Source organism: Anas acuta, chromosome 2, assembly GCF_963932015.1.
Source record: "Anas acuta chromosome 2, bAnaAcu1.1, whole genome shotgun sequence".
Lineage (NCBI taxonomy): Eukaryota > Metazoa > Chordata > Aves > Anseriformes > Anatidae > Anas > Anas acuta.
In genome coordinates, this window is record NC_088980.1 from 47,847,960 (window position 1) to 47,866,231 (window position 18,272).

Genomic DNA, 18,272 nt, shown 5'->3' on the forward strand with positions numbered 1-18,272 from the left:
AGGCCTAAATCTGTGTTTATGTAGGTGATATAGTTCCCCAGATTTACTCCTGACAAATACTGATGTGAATGACAACAGAATGAGATTCTTAGGAAATCATTTATTCACCTGCACACCAGACATGTTACCATTCCATTCTAAGAGCCAGGAATTATGATGGTATTTAACTTATTTTGTGCTAAAACCCACAATAGGTTAAAGTTTTCTACTGACAAGTATCATGTTACAATACGTACATTTTGTGTTCATATTGTTAATTGTATACTATTGTAATATGGCAGCACTACCCCCCTTTATAGGGCTGTGGCTGAGTGATGTGAGTGAATATAAAGCAAACTTTCCTGGTATACATTGTTTTACACTGACTCAAAAGCCAGGTAAGTCATCTGGATCTCAGTTCTGCAGTCTTCAAATTAAAGCGCTAGCTGAAACCAGACATTTTCTGTAGACTGGAAATACTCTAAGAAAGCAGGCACTCTAGAGAATGAACTAACTCCACTTCTGAAACACGCATATGCGTGTAGAATCTATACATTTGCTGGTACACTAACCTCACAGTTTTAATGCTGAGGATTAATATATGTACACTAAATTCCACACACATGGATACAGCAGTATCTCATATGCTTGTGTCAAGGTAATATTATCACTTCCATATTCCTAGTTTAATTTCTGATTTTTCACATTTTCTAATATCAAATATGTGATGAAGGTCTCCAAGTTTTTGCTTCCCTACTATATCTAACTTGTATGGTTTGGGGCTCACAATGCATAAGACAGTCTGAAAAAAAACATCATCATGTCTCAGAATGGCACACATTAACTTTTCTTAATTGGTTCAAAATAATTACCACTTACTGAGGAAAAACAGAAAACGAAACCAAATCAGCAACAAAAAAGGTATCAGGACTAAACTAAAAACATAAACCAGGAGTACCTTGCCAAAGCCACATAACAGGAAGAAAAGCTTCTGCTAGTATGCCAGAACAGTGACACCTGGTGGGGGTTTTTACAGAAGCGAGTTTACAGATGGACACAGAGCAGAATACTCCGCAATGTTGCGTTAATTAAAAGAAATATTACTTCAGTAGTTTCATTCAATACATATACCATTAATAACATTTAGTAGAAATTAGGCTTTATTGCTTTTATAATGAGGAATGAAAATTAAAAAAAAAAAAGGCAGATAAATAACTAGTAAGAAAAACTTTCAAAACAAAATCACTGGAGTGGATTATAGTCCAAATAGCTCTGCAGCAATTTCCTCTGCTCTCCCAGGAAGTAGATTTATCACTTAAATATCACTCATCTAATATTATAACCGCATAAGGGAGAAGTTATAAGATACTAGACAAGGATTAATGTTGTAAAGGCATAAAGTCCAACATAAAAATAACATCCATGTTGTTTTTTTTTTTTTTTTTTTTTTTTTTTTCTAAATTAATAAAGCATGGGTAATCATACTGATCTTCTCCACTAATTAATAGACTATGCTGAATTTGTTATATGTACTTCTTGAGAAAGCAAGATTATATCACAATGGGAAACTAAAATAATATAACCTACTTTCCAGCATAGCACACAAGATTTGGACCCTTTGGACTGTATCAGATTAGAGCATATGAGTTTCTGGAACAAATCTTCAACTGCTGTAAAATGTCATAACTCAGCAAAGATACACAACTCTAACAGTTCACAACATGCGAAACCTTTTGATTTTTTTTTCTTTTAACAGTTTGCACCCAAACTGAGTTATAAAAACATAACATTTACAACTTGGAAGATGACAGATTTTCCTATCACAATGCTCATGTGTTCATCTTATTTCATTTTACCTGAGTAACCTAAGTAAACAGATTACAAGGCAATTTAAATATATTAGCTAATACAAGGTTTACTGGACTTCTCATATATAGAAATGTACTTTAACACTATTTGCAGTTTTACAAATACAAAATGAATAAGAATTTTAAAACATATTTACTGAGCAGCTATGTCTTTGACATCTGTACAGATCAACAGGTACTGTGGAATTATGTACAGAATGTATCATTTAATTTTTTAAACTGCTTTTGTGCAACCTGGCTTTAATGTGCATTTAAAGAACTGCTGTCAACATCACTGATCTGTAATGCTTACTGGTGCCAGAACTCAAGAGTACAGAAAAGGACAACAGCTCCTAAAATAATACTGTGCTATGCACACACCTGTACATAATTCAAATAGTGCATATTAATCAATGCTTGATGACAAATAAAATTCAGCTGCTAATAAAGACGACATTTACAGGTATTAGGTTCGTTGTAGTAAGTATGAATGAATGAACTTTTCCATACATAAACATTAAAGGAAAAGACTTGAACTAGGAAGTTATGTAATCATTGAAGCTTTCAATTCAACTTGCAGAAGATTAATACAGCAGGAAAAAATCCTTTACAGCAATGAAATCATTCAGAAGCATTGTCAAATCAAATGTAATTTAGTTTTATTTTACAATGAGCAATTGAAACTGAAATAAAACAACAAAAGGAAAATTTAGTTTATTTATGATAGTCTTGTTAGTGTACTTCTGTGTTATGTACCTGTCAGATGTTTCCTTTTCTTTTTGTGCTCTGTTCACTTGATCACTTTTGATTTTTATTTTTTAACTTATTTAGTCCAACATAAATCCATAGACACTAAAGCACAGTGAATGTGCGATTTGCAGACTGGTGTGAGTGAAAAACCATAGGAATATAATTACTTTTACGAGGTAAGCTTGGAGTAACTTGGAGGAGAAAATTTGCGCTTCAAGTACTTGAGAATGTAAAGTGGAAGACAGCTTACAACAGTGATTGCTGACACTTTCCACAGGAAGGTCACAGTTGTGATAAAGGCAACATCTGCAGAAATAAACAGGGAAAATAAATAATGGCAGCTGATAACATGGAACTGGAACTTTCATAGAGCAAAGTCAATAAAACTCTCTTAATTGTTTGCTTATGCTATTGTTTAAAACCAGACAAAATAAATAAATAAATACAAAGCAACAAAACAACACAGAGACAGTTAACCTCAACATTTCATTTTTGCCAACTATTTTCTTTAAATAGGAGCTGACGAGTTCCTTTATGCTCCTTACACTGTTTTGCAGAACAAGGTAATTTTAGGGGATCTCAATTTAATAGCAAGACTTTCTCATATGAAAAAGTTAAGCCACCTTATCCTTATTTTTCTGAAATATTTATACAAGTTCCCAACCAGTTCTGGTTGTATCTTTTTTTGGATCCTTTATTCCGTATTCTTTTTTTTTTTTTCCTGAAACAGGCACAACAACTAGACCAAATGATTCTTAAAACTTTAGAGATTAAGTTACAGCCCAAAATAGTAGAGAGAAAGCAATGTAGTTATATTGCCACAAGTAGATGTGGCAGTCAAAAGTTTTCTGTGACAAACATTAACAAGAATGGTGACACACTACTACTGCTACTGAAGTTTTTGAATATAGTTTGCAATGGTTAAGTTGTACTCTAGAATCATGGAAAGATCTGAGACCAACCCCCAAAACCAATAAATCTTCAAGAAAAGTTAAACTTCACCTACCTAAGAAAGCTCCAAAAGACACTCTGCCTATACCTGTTTCACAAAGGGGGAGAATGAAAATGAAAGGATAGATTTCCAGAAAATATGAAATTTACATGAAAAAGAGAAAACAAAAAACAGACAAAAGATTAGCTACAAAAAAGGAAATGAAAAAGATATTAGTAGCATTAACTGGAATATTACTGACTTTCATACAACAACTGAAAGATTTTAAACAGTAATTAATACAAAACATTTTGAAAATAGATTATTTGGATATGTTTTGACGCTGTAAGTAGCTAGGCAGTTTCTTATTTTGCTTGATTCAACCTAAAAGTACAATCTACTTTATAAGCCAGGTGATTAGAACTGTTTTAGATGTGAACAAAAGTTCTCTTCAGAAAGGTGCAGCAAAAGAAATGCTTTACTGCTCCAACTATAGTCATTTAAAAATACTTTGTATATGTAGATTCCATTGCATAAACTTCGTAGATAGTTTTAACCTGCTTAGGCATATTAAATGCCAATGTAACACATCATAGAGACATGTCTGATGAAACCATTGCATGTGATTTACTCAGAAACCTAAAAACTGATTTAATTCTATGAAGGAGAGTTGCAGAGCAGTATCAAATATTTTTGTTTTCCTAAGTTGAGTACCCAGTCATACTCGTGATATCATTCCTTTGCAAGCAGTGATTGTTATAAATAACATTATTGAAAGAAACAGTTTATTTGCCTGTAGAGTCAACTGGATTGTTTTCCCAGACACATTAAAGTTATTCTTTACCTTGCACTATAAACCATCACTTAGGTTTATACTACACTTTATGAACCAAAAGAGACGCTCTCTCCCCCAATTATAATCTGATGGATTAAGAGGAAAAGTGCTAAGCACAAGTGACTGCTTCTGAAATTGAAATGCATTTTTTCAGGTTAACCGATGAATAATGCACACAAAAATACATCTCTAGGAAAGCTCATGAAATTGCAGCTTTTTCTGTACCCCTAAAATATTCATCAGTGAAGATGAAACATACAAAAGTTAAGACCACAGGCTACAGGAAGCCATACAACCATTTACTTACTGATTTGTTTACACTTGTCTAGCAAACACAGAGGTAGTAAAGTACTCCCCTTTACACCAGAGTTTACACGAAACAAAGCACCTATTTTTTTTTTTTTCAGAAACATCTATGAACACCACCTTAAAGGTGTTTCTCAATGAAAAATACCAACAAAGGATTGAAGGACTGGCTGCCACCACTACAGAGAACTTAAAAAGGTGAAGCAGCAACTCCCGCTTTATGAAGTTCCTGTAAGTTCGGAACAAAGAGCTTGTACCTGTATACATTCTTGCTCATTCATTTACCATCTAGCTGGAGAAACTGGGGAACCAACCCAATAATCTCTATTAAAGAGTCTGTGTACTAGTGTCAGAGAAAAGAAAAAGGTATTCTGGAAAACCTAAAATAGTGTATAATACAAGTATCAAGTGCAGCAAGATTGCTTGTTCATTAAAATTTGACTTTTGATAAATCTGGGAAGTTAACAGAACAGTTGAGACAGGCAGCAAAGCATTCACTCATTAAAAAGTAACTATATAATGTAACTACACTACTCTAGTGTTAAACACCTTGGACATAAGAGAGTGAAATCAGAATACTGGAAACTACCATATAACACATCTAATTCTGATATAGGAAGTAACAAGTGAAGAAGGGAACTTCTTACTCAATAGCTCCTGAAAAACAGGAAGGTGGAGCTGGATTCTAGTCCTTGTGAGGTATAATCAAAACCGTCACATATATTTCAGTAAGTAACATCTGTAAAACCACACTAAGAGATAGTATTTTTTTTTTTTACTGAAGTATAATTTGATATAAAAAGAAATATGTACTATTTTGATGCTTAGATCCTTGACTGTTAAGATTTGCATCCTCTCCTTTCAACTTGTGAATTATGAATAATTAGAACTGTAAGACATAGTATGGTATACAGCAATTTAAAACAAAGTAAGCTTAATATAATTAGGAAACATGATGATTCTTATATAATATATCTTAAAAACCTTCTACCTCACTCTCTAGTTTAGAAATACTTCAGCTCTTCAGTTATATCTAATGAGATAAAAAGTAATTCACCAGTTTGGTGAAAGATACTGATTTTATCAAATCATATCCATTTCAATAGTGCAAATCTTGAAGTTAATTTGAGAAGTTTAGATTGTCACTGGAAGATCAAATCAAGCAGGTGAAAAGCACGTGTGGTTCCAGTAAAGTTTATCATGCAGATAAATCATAATAACAGGAAAAAAAATTGTAAGCCTCTATGAGAACAGGGTAAGAGAATATTTTAAATCAACATGAATTAAGTTCAATTTCAACTCATATTTTCTACGGAGAATGCTCTATTTTACAAAGTGCAACATCACTCAACAAAAAATGAGAAAAAAATATTACAAACGGTATGCTACAAAGCACGGTTATTTGCTAAAATACTTCTAACATTACTCACCAAAGTATTCATTTAGAAATGCAAGAGAGGCCACATAGCAGCCAAGACTGAGGAATTCAGCCACCACCATTAACCAGTGCCATGTTCGTATGGTCAGTGCAACCATCAAGAGCTCTGTCAAGATTAGGGCAGTGAAGGAAATGGCAACGACGTGTACAAATTCAGATTCAAAAAGCAGCAGGGCTCCGTACATCAGAATACCACCTGGGAAAGGCACACAAAGTTAACAAAACTCCACAATGAAATTTCAGCATACCATCTTTTACAAATGCACACCGAACATTTTATTGCCTATTACAAAAGTTTCTTAACATTTTTTCAATAAGGTAACAAGATTAATCTTTATAAAAAGAGAAGTGCTTTACTGTACTTTGTGCATGTGAAATAAAACAAACAAAAGTAAAGCAGTAAAGAAATAAAACTGTTAGAAAATTAAACACCTTTCAGAGCAATATATCTGATGAACTGTTAATTAACCTCATTTTGTCTAGTGCTATAAATGAGAGATTGTTGAAAGTGTAATTACTTTTAACTGATTACATAATTCAGATTTCTTCAACAGTACTTCTGTCGTTCCATGAAAGAAAACTACTGTGTAAGTATATGCAATGTGATAAGCACTCATTAAAATTTTTCTGGATTAGCATTTAATTAAAACCATGTCCTTTTTTAGGTGACATGCATCAATAAAAATACCAATCTATGCCATGTTTTGAATGGTCCTGGCACGCTACAGGAATATCGATTTACGAGATAAACAGAAAGCAATATATATAACTGCTGATGAAATGTTAAGCTTTGGGAATTCAATCTGCTTCTGAAAAACAATACTGTTAATAGCAGACAAAAATTTCTCAGTTCAGTAAAGTCATGACGCTCTCCTACCTTGGTAAATACTGATTAAAACCCAGATGAGGAAGGTCTTAAATGACAAAGATCTTCCCTAAGGGAAACAAGTGAGAGGACAGGTAAACATTACTTAAAAAAAATCTACTCATTTCATATATCTTAATAGTTAAGCGCTACAGAGACATTTTGCAAGTATAATAAGCAGTCTTTGAAGAGATATAGGCTAAAAAGCTTCTACTTATACTTATGTTACTTCATTGCAAAAGCATATGGAAACTGCACAAAGTCAAAATCGAGGAGCAGGACAGTTAAGGTTTTAAATAGCAAATATACACCTTAGTTTGCAATGCTATGGCTTGTTTTCAGAAGAATAATTACAGTGAAATAATTATTTTTTAAGGCTTTTATGTTATTTCAAAAGTATGCTTCAAGAAAAAGAGAATTCTGTGCCTACTGACCTAAACTTCACACAAAAGGTAAAGTTACTACTAGTCACTTCAAAATGTTGGATAAACTATTTGCAGTCATGGAAAAAACATGACTATTTTAAGTATTATTTAAGCAAAGATTACCAAATATATTTTTGATCTTGTGATATTAAATGTTATAGTTTGAATCACATGCATCAAACAATAAATGCTGTATGTGCTGAAGAGTTGCATTCTGTAAGAGTACTGATGGAATATGTTAGAACTACAAAGTTAAAAGGATAAGAAGTTGGACTTCTACCACAAAAGTGTGGTCACTAGAATAGGCAAGAATCAGCACTTTACAGGGAAATGTATGTGTTTCACTGCTGTAGAAACTGATGAATTAACTCATTCAATTATTTCAGTAGAGGCTAAAACATTTTGTGGTAAACACAGAGTTCATTGGAAGGTGCTGAAGGCATTTTCATAAATCTGTATACAATCTAGAATGTTGCAGACAGACTAACATACAGGAAAAAATTCTAGTACAAGCAACAAGAAATACTAGATTTTGTTTTTCCTATGAATGCCTACTCATTTTCCTTTGAGTACTGGACCCTGATTCCACTTTAGACCATAGCTCCCAATTAGCAAGATTTCTAAAATAAAAATAAGCTTGAGTTCTGATTTAACTTTATGACACTAGAAGGGGGTAAATCACTCCTGAGCCTTTACTACAACAGGCACCGAATAATTTTCAGATGAAAGTGGGGAGCCCTCTTACTTACTTTCTTATCATAGAATGGGTTGAGTTGAAGGAACCTTAAAGACCATCATCTAGCTCCTCTGCCCCCCTATGCCCACCATGTGCATGGACACCTTCCAACTAGATGAGGTTGCTCAAAGCCCCATCCAACCTGGCCTTAAACACTTCCAGGGCAGGGACATTCTTAACAACTCTGGGAAACCTGTTCCCATGCCTCATTGCTCTCTGAATGAAGAATTTCTTCATCTAATCTAAATCTACCCTCTTTTAGCACATTTAATTTAAAACCATTACCCCTTGTGCTATCACTACACCCCCTGACAAAGAGTCGTTCCCCAAATTTCTTGTTGGTCCCCTCTAAGTATTTGAAGGCTGCTATAAGGTTTCCCTGGAGCCTTCTCTTCTCCAGACTGAACAACCCCAACTCCCTCAGACTGTCTTCATAAAAGAGGTGCTCCAGCATTCTGATCATCTTCGAGGCCTTCCTCTGGATTCACTCTACTAGGTCCATGTCTCTCTTGTGCTGAGGGCCCCAGAGCTGAACACAGTACTCCAGGTAGGGTCTCATGAGAGAAGGGTAAAGAGGGAGAATCAAATCCCTCAACCTGCTGGCCACACTTCTTTAGATGCAGCCCAGGATACGATTGTCCTTCTGGGCTACAAGTGCACATTGCTAGCTCATGTTGAGCTTTTCATCCACCAGTACCCCCATGTCCCTCTCTACTAGGCTGCTCTCAATCCACTCATAGCCCAGCCTGTATTCATGCTTGGGAACAACCTGACCCAGGTGCAGGACCTTGCACTTGGCCTTGTTAAACTTCATGAGCTTCACACAGGCCCACCGTTCAAGCCTGTCAAGGTCTCTCTGGATGGCATTCCCTCCCTCCAGTATGTCAACTGTACCATGCGGCTTGGTGTTGCCTGCAAACTTGCTGAGTGTGCACTCAATGCCATTGTCCATGTCACCAACGAAGATGTTAAATACTTTTGGACCCAACAGAGACCCCCCCTGAGGGACACCACTCGTCACTATCTCTACCCCTGGACACTAGCCATTGACTGCAACTCTGAGAATGACCACCCAGCCAATTCCTTATTCATCAAGCACTCCATCCATCAAATCCATCTCTCTCCCATTTGGAGACAAGTATGTTTTGCAGGACAGTGTCAAATACTTTGCACAAATCCAGCTACATGATGCCAGTTGCACTTACCTTATCCACCAAGGCTGTAACCCCATTGTAGAAGGCCATTAGATTTATCAGGCATGATTTGCCCTTAGTGACGCCATGTCGGCTGTCACCAATCTGTTGGATGCCACCTATCTGTTCTCTGTGAACCTAAGCATAAAACAGGACCTATGACCGTGGTGGGTACATAGTGACTGCCCTGTAGTTCCCCATGTCTTCCTTTTTTCCCTTTTAACAATGGGGGTTATGTTTCCCCTTTTCCAAAGGAAAAAAATTGTACTTCCTTTCAAGTGTTCATCTGCTATTCTAGCATCTGTAGGAGCCACAGTAACAGGAATGTTGAATCGCTGTTTTCTCCACGGTACGTGTCCACACCTGTCCCTGAACCTTGCTATTTTTCTCTTGTTCTTGCAACAGAGGAAGAATCTGTCCATGAGTTGTGCCAACACATCTTAACCTTAAAATCCTAAAAGCCTTTTGACCATTAGCACATCTCAGAGAAGAAACCAATTCCTAGGAATACAGTTCTAGTCCACATCAACGCATATTTCAGTAATGCTAGCTGAATAGCCTTAGTTGAGATTTGCATTTAGAGTCCAGAATTTCAGAAGTAATGTGCAGAAATAGGTACGCTCCTCAGTGTCACCACTAAGGCAGTGTGGAACCAGATGATCTTTAAGGTTCCTTCCAACCTAAACCATTCTATTTTTCTATGATAATAAACGCTCACAGTAAGATTGCCTTATAATGGTGAAGTCAAATGTAGTATTAGTAAAGTACATAACTTCCTGTACTACTTATCCATAATTGCTCCTGATCATCATCTATCTGTCTGAATATAATGCAAACCCAGTTTCTTCATGTTCTCATTTTTTTAACTTGAGAGATTTATTTGGGTTCTACTTTTTAAAATATTTTGAAGTACAACATAAGCTGTGAAAGCCAGTGATTCATCATCGCCAAGAACTGTCATTTAAGTTAAACAAAAAGCTAGTCTGTACATCTACACATCCTGAGCAGTTTCAAAGTACAGTTTACCTTCTTTCTCTCTGTAAGAATTTAGAGTTTTTCCACACCTGAGATTTCAACGGTTATTCACACGTGAGCACTGAGAACATTCATACCTTTGTGAGATCCTTATAAAGTTCTGGATACAGCAATGCCATTTCTGGCTTCACATCCTGATCCAATACTAAAGAGAAGACTGGAAACATGGTATATATGGTTGCATACCTATATAAAAGGAAAGCACAAACTGACATTTTTGTATCACGATTTTAAATTAATCTATTGAGTTCAATTACTCTTTTAATGTAAATGAAGTTAAACTGGTTATTCTACCCAGTACTGAAGAAACTTACTAATGCAGCTTTACAAAGGATGGTTGAGTCACCATCCCTGGAGGTGGTCTTCAAGAAACATGCAGATTTGTAACTGAGTAGCATGGTTTAGTGGTGGACTTCAGTACTAGGTTACAAGTTGGACTAGATGATCTTAAGAAGTCTTTTCCAACCTGAATGATTCTATGATTCTATTGTCCAAATGCAACCTGGTCTTAGGCTTCTGAGAGCTGCCATTTGTGAGAAGTTATAGACACATTATTTATCTAGAAATAATAACCAGATGTCTTTTGTCCACATATATCACCCAAATGTATTGTCTGCTACCATATTTACTATGTATTTGCATTTTGACAACCAGTTAAAAGAACTGGCATTGAAACTCATCCACAGAGGATGAAAAATGAAGAAAAAAACAAGTGCTGTGTCCCTGACATTACAGTAAAGATAGGAGAATTAATGGAAGTCTCACCAGATCAGAAAGTGGCTTTAGATTTTAGTATGCAAGTGCCAGTTGTATACCTATAGACCACATGGTATATATTTTCATAGGGGTTAGCAGAACTATTTACAAGCATTTTGGAGAGGTTTACTGTTTCCTTCTGCGGTGTCTGGTGAAATCAGACCTTGATTTGGCTACAATTTGAGTTACTACTGTTTAAATGAAATACAACAAGTATAGAAAGAAGCTCTTAGGACACGAGGGGCAGAGAACAGTGAGAAACGTGAATATATCCATATACCTCAGCTGAATAACCCGGGGGAGCTATATTTCTAAAGCAGCTTTTGCAACAAGACAAGGGTACTCCATATTCTGCATGCATGATCCAGAATGGAAATCTATGTAGTGGACTTGGTGCACTTTCAGAGGAAATTTCAGTCAGTAGCTTCAGCTCCATTTTTTAACAGATGAATCTGTGATTCTCACTGAGACTTTTATAGCAATTTGTGTAACAGCTAAAACTGGTTTGTGAGATTTCTTCTATCATTTTCACCCTGTATGTCAAAAAAACTACATGTTTTTCTTCTTCTAAGGCAATGGCAGATTGCCCTCTTCAGAGAATCTCCCCAGTCATGTAGTGGATGTAAGTGCGTATCCAACCTAGTTGAGTGTTCATTTGTAGGCTCATTCCAGGTGTCGTTAGCATACCAATGATAAAGGTATTAAAAATGGTCCAGCCACCAACTACATGATGTTACTTAACAAGTGTTTGTAATTATTAACATATACCACAACTGTTGATTTGAACTTACCCTACCATTAGGAATCCTTGGTACAAGGGAACAGATGCAAAATAGAAGACTGATGAAAATACAGCCTACAAAAGACAACAATTACACATATTTAACATAATTCTGTATATGAAACATTACAATAAAGAAAAAAAACACATTACTGCTTAAGATTTTGTGACTTTTCAAAGAGTGCATTTAACTATTCTGAAAACAAAGTTTTAAATACCTGCATAGTTGAAATAATAAGGCCTCGGTGCATGACAAATTGACCAAGTGCTGCTGATCTTTTGTAACTATTTCGGCCATGTACCATCAGCAGCCTTCCTATGTGTTTAAACTGTGTGATAGAGAAGTCAGCTGCTAGGGAAGCTTGTTTTCCCTCCTAGAACAAAAAAAGGTTACAAATATGAAACCCACTGTAGAACATATGTTTCAAATTTCAAAATTCTAAATTATAATTAATTTCACAAGTCGAATTTAGTACTGCTTCAGAAATCAACTCTACAGCATGACACAAAGGACAGTTTTTTGGTGTGCATTTTAAAAAAATGCAGTGGCAGTAACAAGTACGTTTAACTGCCTATCTTGCATCTTTCAGGTAAATGCATATATACACAGAAATAACTAGTGTTTTCTGCTTTTCTTGCTCTTTATATTTAAAAAGATAAAGCAGAGAACACAGAAGCAGAGAAAGTATTATTTCAAAGACTGAGCATTTTTTTATCATCTTATAGCAGACTTAAATTTGAAATATTCGATTTAATGTTGTTTAAGAATCATGTCATATTTGAGAATTGACCTGGTAACATTACCTTGCCTTCAATTCCAATTCCACAGTCGGCTGCTTGGATCATGCTGACATCATTTCCTCCATCACCTGGAAAATGTCACTGCAGTATTCAGCACTTCAGAGGTTTTACTCTCCTGGCCTTAAAGTATTTTAGGAATCTCCTAATATATTTTTAAATTCTTACAGTTAATCTATGGATTATGATTAATAACTTCAGCAATCAAGACTTTTTCCTGTGGAGTAAGGAAAAGAAAACACACCTTTCTCACGGAATGACATTTTCTGCTACAACTGTGTAAATACCTGGCTGTTGATAAAGAAATCTCTTTGGTTTTGTTTCTCAATGGTGCCACCTACTGTGTAAGTTTATTACAGATTTTAGCTACTGCAATGGAAGATAGTGTCAACAGTTACCTATTGCACAGGTGCGTTTTCCAGTGTGATGCTGTAACAGTTTCACGATATGGGCTTTTTGAGTGGGAGAACATCGACAGCACACTACGGCAGGACACTGGCAAGCCAACTCTACAAACTCATGCTCATAGTATTTCAGACAAACCTAAGAGAAAAATTCACTCACATTTATTTTTAAGATTAAATAATACATGTACTCAAACACAGTATGAAGACTTCTTTTATGAGGTCCTGCTTAAACAACAGCCCTCTGGGAGCAAAAGCCACTGTCCCTTGACTGCAATCTATTATTTTAAACTGACATTCTCTTTCATTTGGACAGCTAATGCATTTTAGAGTTAACAAAAGAGACAGTACTACAGCACGCAATATACAAATCTCATTCTATTACTATACAGGAGTCCAGAGAACCAACAAAATTTGAACATACATGCTCTTTTTACTACTGAATGAAAAACAGTAGTAACTCTAAGGAAAACTTATGATATGTTTAAATATTGGAAGAAAGTTTAAGAGCATGAAGCCACTGATACTTTATAAAAATAGTTACAAAAGCTTTATAGAAATAGTTTGTATGAACTTAGTTCATAAAGTATAAATACAACTTGACTGCAACCAAACTCTTACCTCAAGTGAGTCCCCAGATATCACCAAGGCACAGTCATGCTTCCTCCTAAAGGCATTTAGTTCTAAGTGAGCCTCTCCTCGAGTAGCAACCTTTAATAAAAATCACTCACTCAAGATTTTTAAAGGAAAAAACAAAACAAAAAACAACAAGAAACAAGGCTTTATTTTTTCAACAAACGTTTTATTCTAATGCAGTACCAATGGGTACTGCATTGCCAATGGTACCAATGGGATGTGACTGTAATGTGTGATTCAAGACTGTGTCTTGAATCTCTATGGAGTGAAAAAGTAATCCTCAGACAAAGAAAATCTGTGTAGTCAGACTAATTGGTTCCTCATAAAAGGTAGACTAGGGCAGAAATATTAATGAATTAATACAATTTAAATATCTTAAATTCAATCTGACCCTAGTCTTTCCATCTTGGCTGAGTCAGAGGAAAAAATAGTCCCCAAGTCAGAGAAAAAGACTTTATTAACCAGTAAAATATATTCTTGGAATAATGCAAGATGTTCATATTAGTAGTTCTTTCAGTTTGGATAAGTAAACAGAGTTCAAGAGACAGAAAAATGTGCTTGCTAACACTAATCACTTTGAATCTTGCACAAGTACACAAACAGGACCAAGAATTACATCATAGCTTTTTTTTTTTTTTTTTTTTTTTTTTTTTTAATTTAAATAACTATTGTTTCAGAGCGACCTGGATGTCAAATGTGGGAAAACAAAACAAAACAAAAAAAAACACACACCAACCCCAAACCAAATAGTTCAAAGGCTACCAAATGGATTTTGGAAGGTTTTGAACTAGAACACAAGGCATAATTAATTTATACACAGATTTTGAAGAGAAAGGCGTTTTTTTCTTCAATATACATCAGCTTCTTTTAGAGCTATCACGTAGGCCAAAGTTACAAGCAGAGAATAAAACCAACTCTGATTATACCTCTAATTTTGGCTCTGTCAACAATGTGCCTGAAGTTTTGATATATATGAGTCTGAATCACATTACTTCCTACAATAACATACAGCCCAAAGACATTCATCCCTCTGGAGAAGAGTCTCTATCATGCAAAATTTGGGTTACGTTAAAATGCACTTGTAAACAGAATAACCCATACTCATATCACAATTCAGATTTTTTCCCCTCCTTTCCCACAACGAAACACATAAATAGAAAGCTCCTATTCTGCCAATGGTTAGGAACCAAGGATTGCATTGGTCCACAATAATCTTTCTGCATTGCAGAGATTATAAGATGTCAGCACTTGGCACACACTGAGGAACACTAATTGTCCACTCTGTTCTACCTTCACCTAGCAAAGGTATTTTTTTCTTTGAAAACTCTCTCTATATGATATATATATATATATATATATATACACACACACACATTATATATATGTAAACAATATATCAATTAATTTCATTATAAAATTAACAGGTCGAGAATGTTAAGAACAAGACAGCAAGAAAAACAAAATGCATCTTCTTGGGAAGCCAAACTAGTAAGTTATTTATTCACTAATTTATAAGCAAAATAGAAGTGTTAAAGTACTAGGTATTCTCTTACATTAATCCAGGAGTTCATTCTTTGCAGCAAATACAGCCACAGAAATAATGTTATATGAATCTATTTTCTAACTAATTTAAAACTTTGTGTATTCTCAGTTAACGCAGTTTTATGTTGATCTCTTATTACTAGTCAAGGTAATGAAAATAAAAATCTGACTCAAACTAAATAGATTATGTTCAGGAAGACAATTTGTAATGTTACAACATGGAAAGGTCAACAAAAATTGATCTGAAGTTTTATCAGAAGCATTAATAATTTAATTGCAAATAGTCTGCAGGGCCTAATTTGCCATTCTGATGCTTCATAAGAAACTACATTTACATGTAAATTATATTCATATAATTATTTTTGTAGGTGCAAGTGGTTCATTTAGAACAAACACAGACGTATGTCTGATCACACAGCATCAAAAAGTCTGGAAAATCTTTATATTTGTTTGAGCTGAGTCGAGTTGATACTATTTAAATATAACTGATATGTATAGAAAAATATTCCTTTTCTAACAATTATCTTAATCAGTCTATTAAAAAAAATGTACATGTTTTATTGGAAAAATCAAAATAGATTTTTTTGATTTTCATCTGAACTGTGTCTATACAGGGGACTTTGGCATCAGAGTTTAATTCAGGACTAAGTCTGCTTGAGTCTAAGGAATGCTATTAACAGAAATGTTAGAACAAACTAGAACCATATTCAGATTGCCTAAGTTCCTAGAAACTGTTTCCTACTGGCTCAATACCTCACATGGACATCTCTTTATCATTATTTAGACATGCCTTACTATATCCATTGTGTAAGTTAAGAGTGAAAAATGCATGTAAAACCTGGCTCGCCTAAACATGCCCACAAACATTTCTGTAGCATATGAACAAATCTAAAAACAACCACCCTTAAACAGAAGCAATGCTCTGCAATTCTAAAATCCTTGAATGACAACCTAGCTTAAGTAATACTCTACTTGAGTAATACTCGACTGTTGCTACGACGCTCTCTACAGTAACTCATCTATTTTATAACAAGTAGCCAACTAGTATTCAAACAAAACAAAACTGGTATTAGTTGTCTTTTGATGAATCCAACAAAAAAGTTGGACCTATACTTACAGGTCTGAAAATGTGAATATCCTGAGTCCTAGACACTAGGTGAGAACTTTTTGCAATGCAAGTTGCTGTCTCCAGTTTATCTCCTGTTAACATCCATATCTGCAAAATAATGTAAGAGTTAATTCTGTCAGACATTAACAAATCTGTTGTCCATATCTGAATGAAAATTTTCTCCAACCTTTTTCTGGTACCCCATAAAATCAAATTACCATGGAATATATACCGATATACATACTTTTAACAAAAAATAACGAGCAGTTTTTACTGCAGTAACACACAAAGGAGAGGTTCATCTTTAAGAATCTTTCATTCTTCTTTCCCTATCACAAGAGTCTATGTCTCAATTTACGCGAAGACAAGGGGAAACTTTGTGGCAACCCACTGGCAGTTGAACAGGCATAAAAGACCTTCCCTATGGCCCTAATACTACCTTGACCAAAAAGCAGAGGATACAGACCCAACTACAAGGGAAATAACTACTGAGGCCGCTCAGCAAAACGATGTGACAACAGTCTGTGATCCTAGTAAGAATTTACCAAATAGCAGCCAAGCTGTTGGATGGCATATCCTGGAGGAAAAGCTACAGACCCAATACTCTGAAGAAATCCTGCCCACTGACCACAACAAACTGGGATGAATGCATTCCTTAAGGTAGGAATAAGGCAGATGATCCATCTGTTCTTAAAATGAAACAGCTCTCTTCCTCAACCCCATAACACCAACAAGACTGAAGGATGCCTGTATGAAATAACATTTGCCCTATACCAAATAGAAAAAAAACAAGGAAGAATGAATGACCTAAGCTGCAGAAGTTATTACCAAATAGTTACTGAGTTAATAGTTGCAATTTTATTAAACCATAAGCTTCTGTCTACCTCTGTTCCCGTATGTCTCAGGTAAGATCAATATGGACACTAACAAAAATGGTCTGTGACTTCACAAAACCCTCATTACTGCTTTCCCATCTGTAATCGAGTAATCTATAATTTTATGACCTATCTATAGCTACTGTTGTGTTCCCAGCCTACTATAATGCGGGCTGTGATTAAAGTCAGAACAATTTCCATTATCTGAAATCCTAGAACTCCATTGATAAGAAACCCTAAAAACTGTCACACTACACCTATTCGTAGCAGGACATACTGATCCAGATATCTCTTAACAGTTAGAACGGACCACATATGGAAAAAGTACCAACAGTAAATAAGAAAATAATGTACACGAAGTACTACATACAAGTACTTTGCACTCGTTGCACTGTACTAAAGAAATGTGATGTGATCACAAGGCTTTAATCCAAATATGTATTTCTCCGATTGCACAACACTGTGCTGCCAGCAAATTCAACTGAGAACCTTTGGGAAGCTGCTATTAATTAAAAAAACAACCAAACAACAAAAAAAGAATCACAGAATAGCCTATTTGGGAAGGCACCTCTGGAGATTACCTACTCTGACTTCCCTGCTCAAAGAAGAGTCAACTACAGCAGGCTGCTCAGGACTATGTCAAGGCAGTTTTGAACTTCTCCAAGTATGGAGACTCCACAAACTCTCTGAGAAACCTGCTCCAATGTTTGATCACCCTTATAGGATAAAGGTTGCTTCTTACGTTCAAGTGGAACTTCTGTATTTCAATTTGTGTCCATTGCCTCTTGCGCTTTCAGTAGGTGCCCCTGAGAAGAGTCTGGGTTCTTCTGTAGTTCAAACAGTTCACCTTTTGAACTTGGCTGAAACTTTTTGTGAGTGCCAAGCCAAAATAAGAATATTGGCCCAAACTGATTTAGCATAAATTTCAGCTAGGACAATTTACTGTAGGCAAACGGAGGATAAATGACAGGGACATACATTGGCATTTTTTCCTATAAAAGTTTAAGATTAATGAAAACTGTGGTTTGCAAG

General features: G+C 35.3%; 1 protein-coding gene across 3 annotated transcripts in view; it reads right to left on the reverse strand.

Annotated features, from left to right (window-relative positions):
- Positions 1 to 1,404: 1,404 nt before the first annotated feature.
- Positions 1,405 to 18,272, reverse strand: part of ATP9B (ATPase phospholipid transporting 9B (putative)) — a 164,326-nt gene continuing 147,458 nt past the window's right edge. For 2 of the 3 annotated variants that reach the window (XM_068674700.1, XM_068674698.1), the window contains 11 exons: positions 16,375 to 16,473; positions 13,701 to 13,790; positions 13,074 to 13,218; positions 12,682 to 12,746; positions 12,096 to 12,251; positions 11,888 to 11,952; positions 10,418 to 10,526; positions 6,964 to 7,021; positions 6,079 to 6,282; positions 3,583 to 3,615; positions 1,405 to 2,882 (listed from right to left, as the gene is read on the reverse strand). In XM_068674700.1, coding sequence (XP_068530801.1) covers positions 2,746 to 2,882; positions 3,583 to 3,615; positions 6,079 to 6,282; positions 6,964 to 7,021; positions 10,418 to 10,526; positions 11,888 to 11,952; positions 12,096 to 12,251; positions 12,682 to 12,746; positions 13,074 to 13,218; positions 13,701 to 13,790; positions 16,375 to 16,473 — 1,161 coding nt within the window. In that variant the 3' untranslated portion in view covers positions 1,405 to 2,745. The remainder of the gene's footprint in view (positions 2,883 to 3,582; positions 3,616 to 6,078; positions 6,283 to 6,963; positions 7,022 to 10,417; positions 10,527 to 11,887; positions 11,953 to 12,095; positions 12,252 to 12,681; positions 12,747 to 13,073; positions 13,219 to 13,700; positions 13,791 to 16,374; positions 16,474 to 18,272) is intronic. The other variant, XM_068674699.1, reaches the window with a different exon arrangement.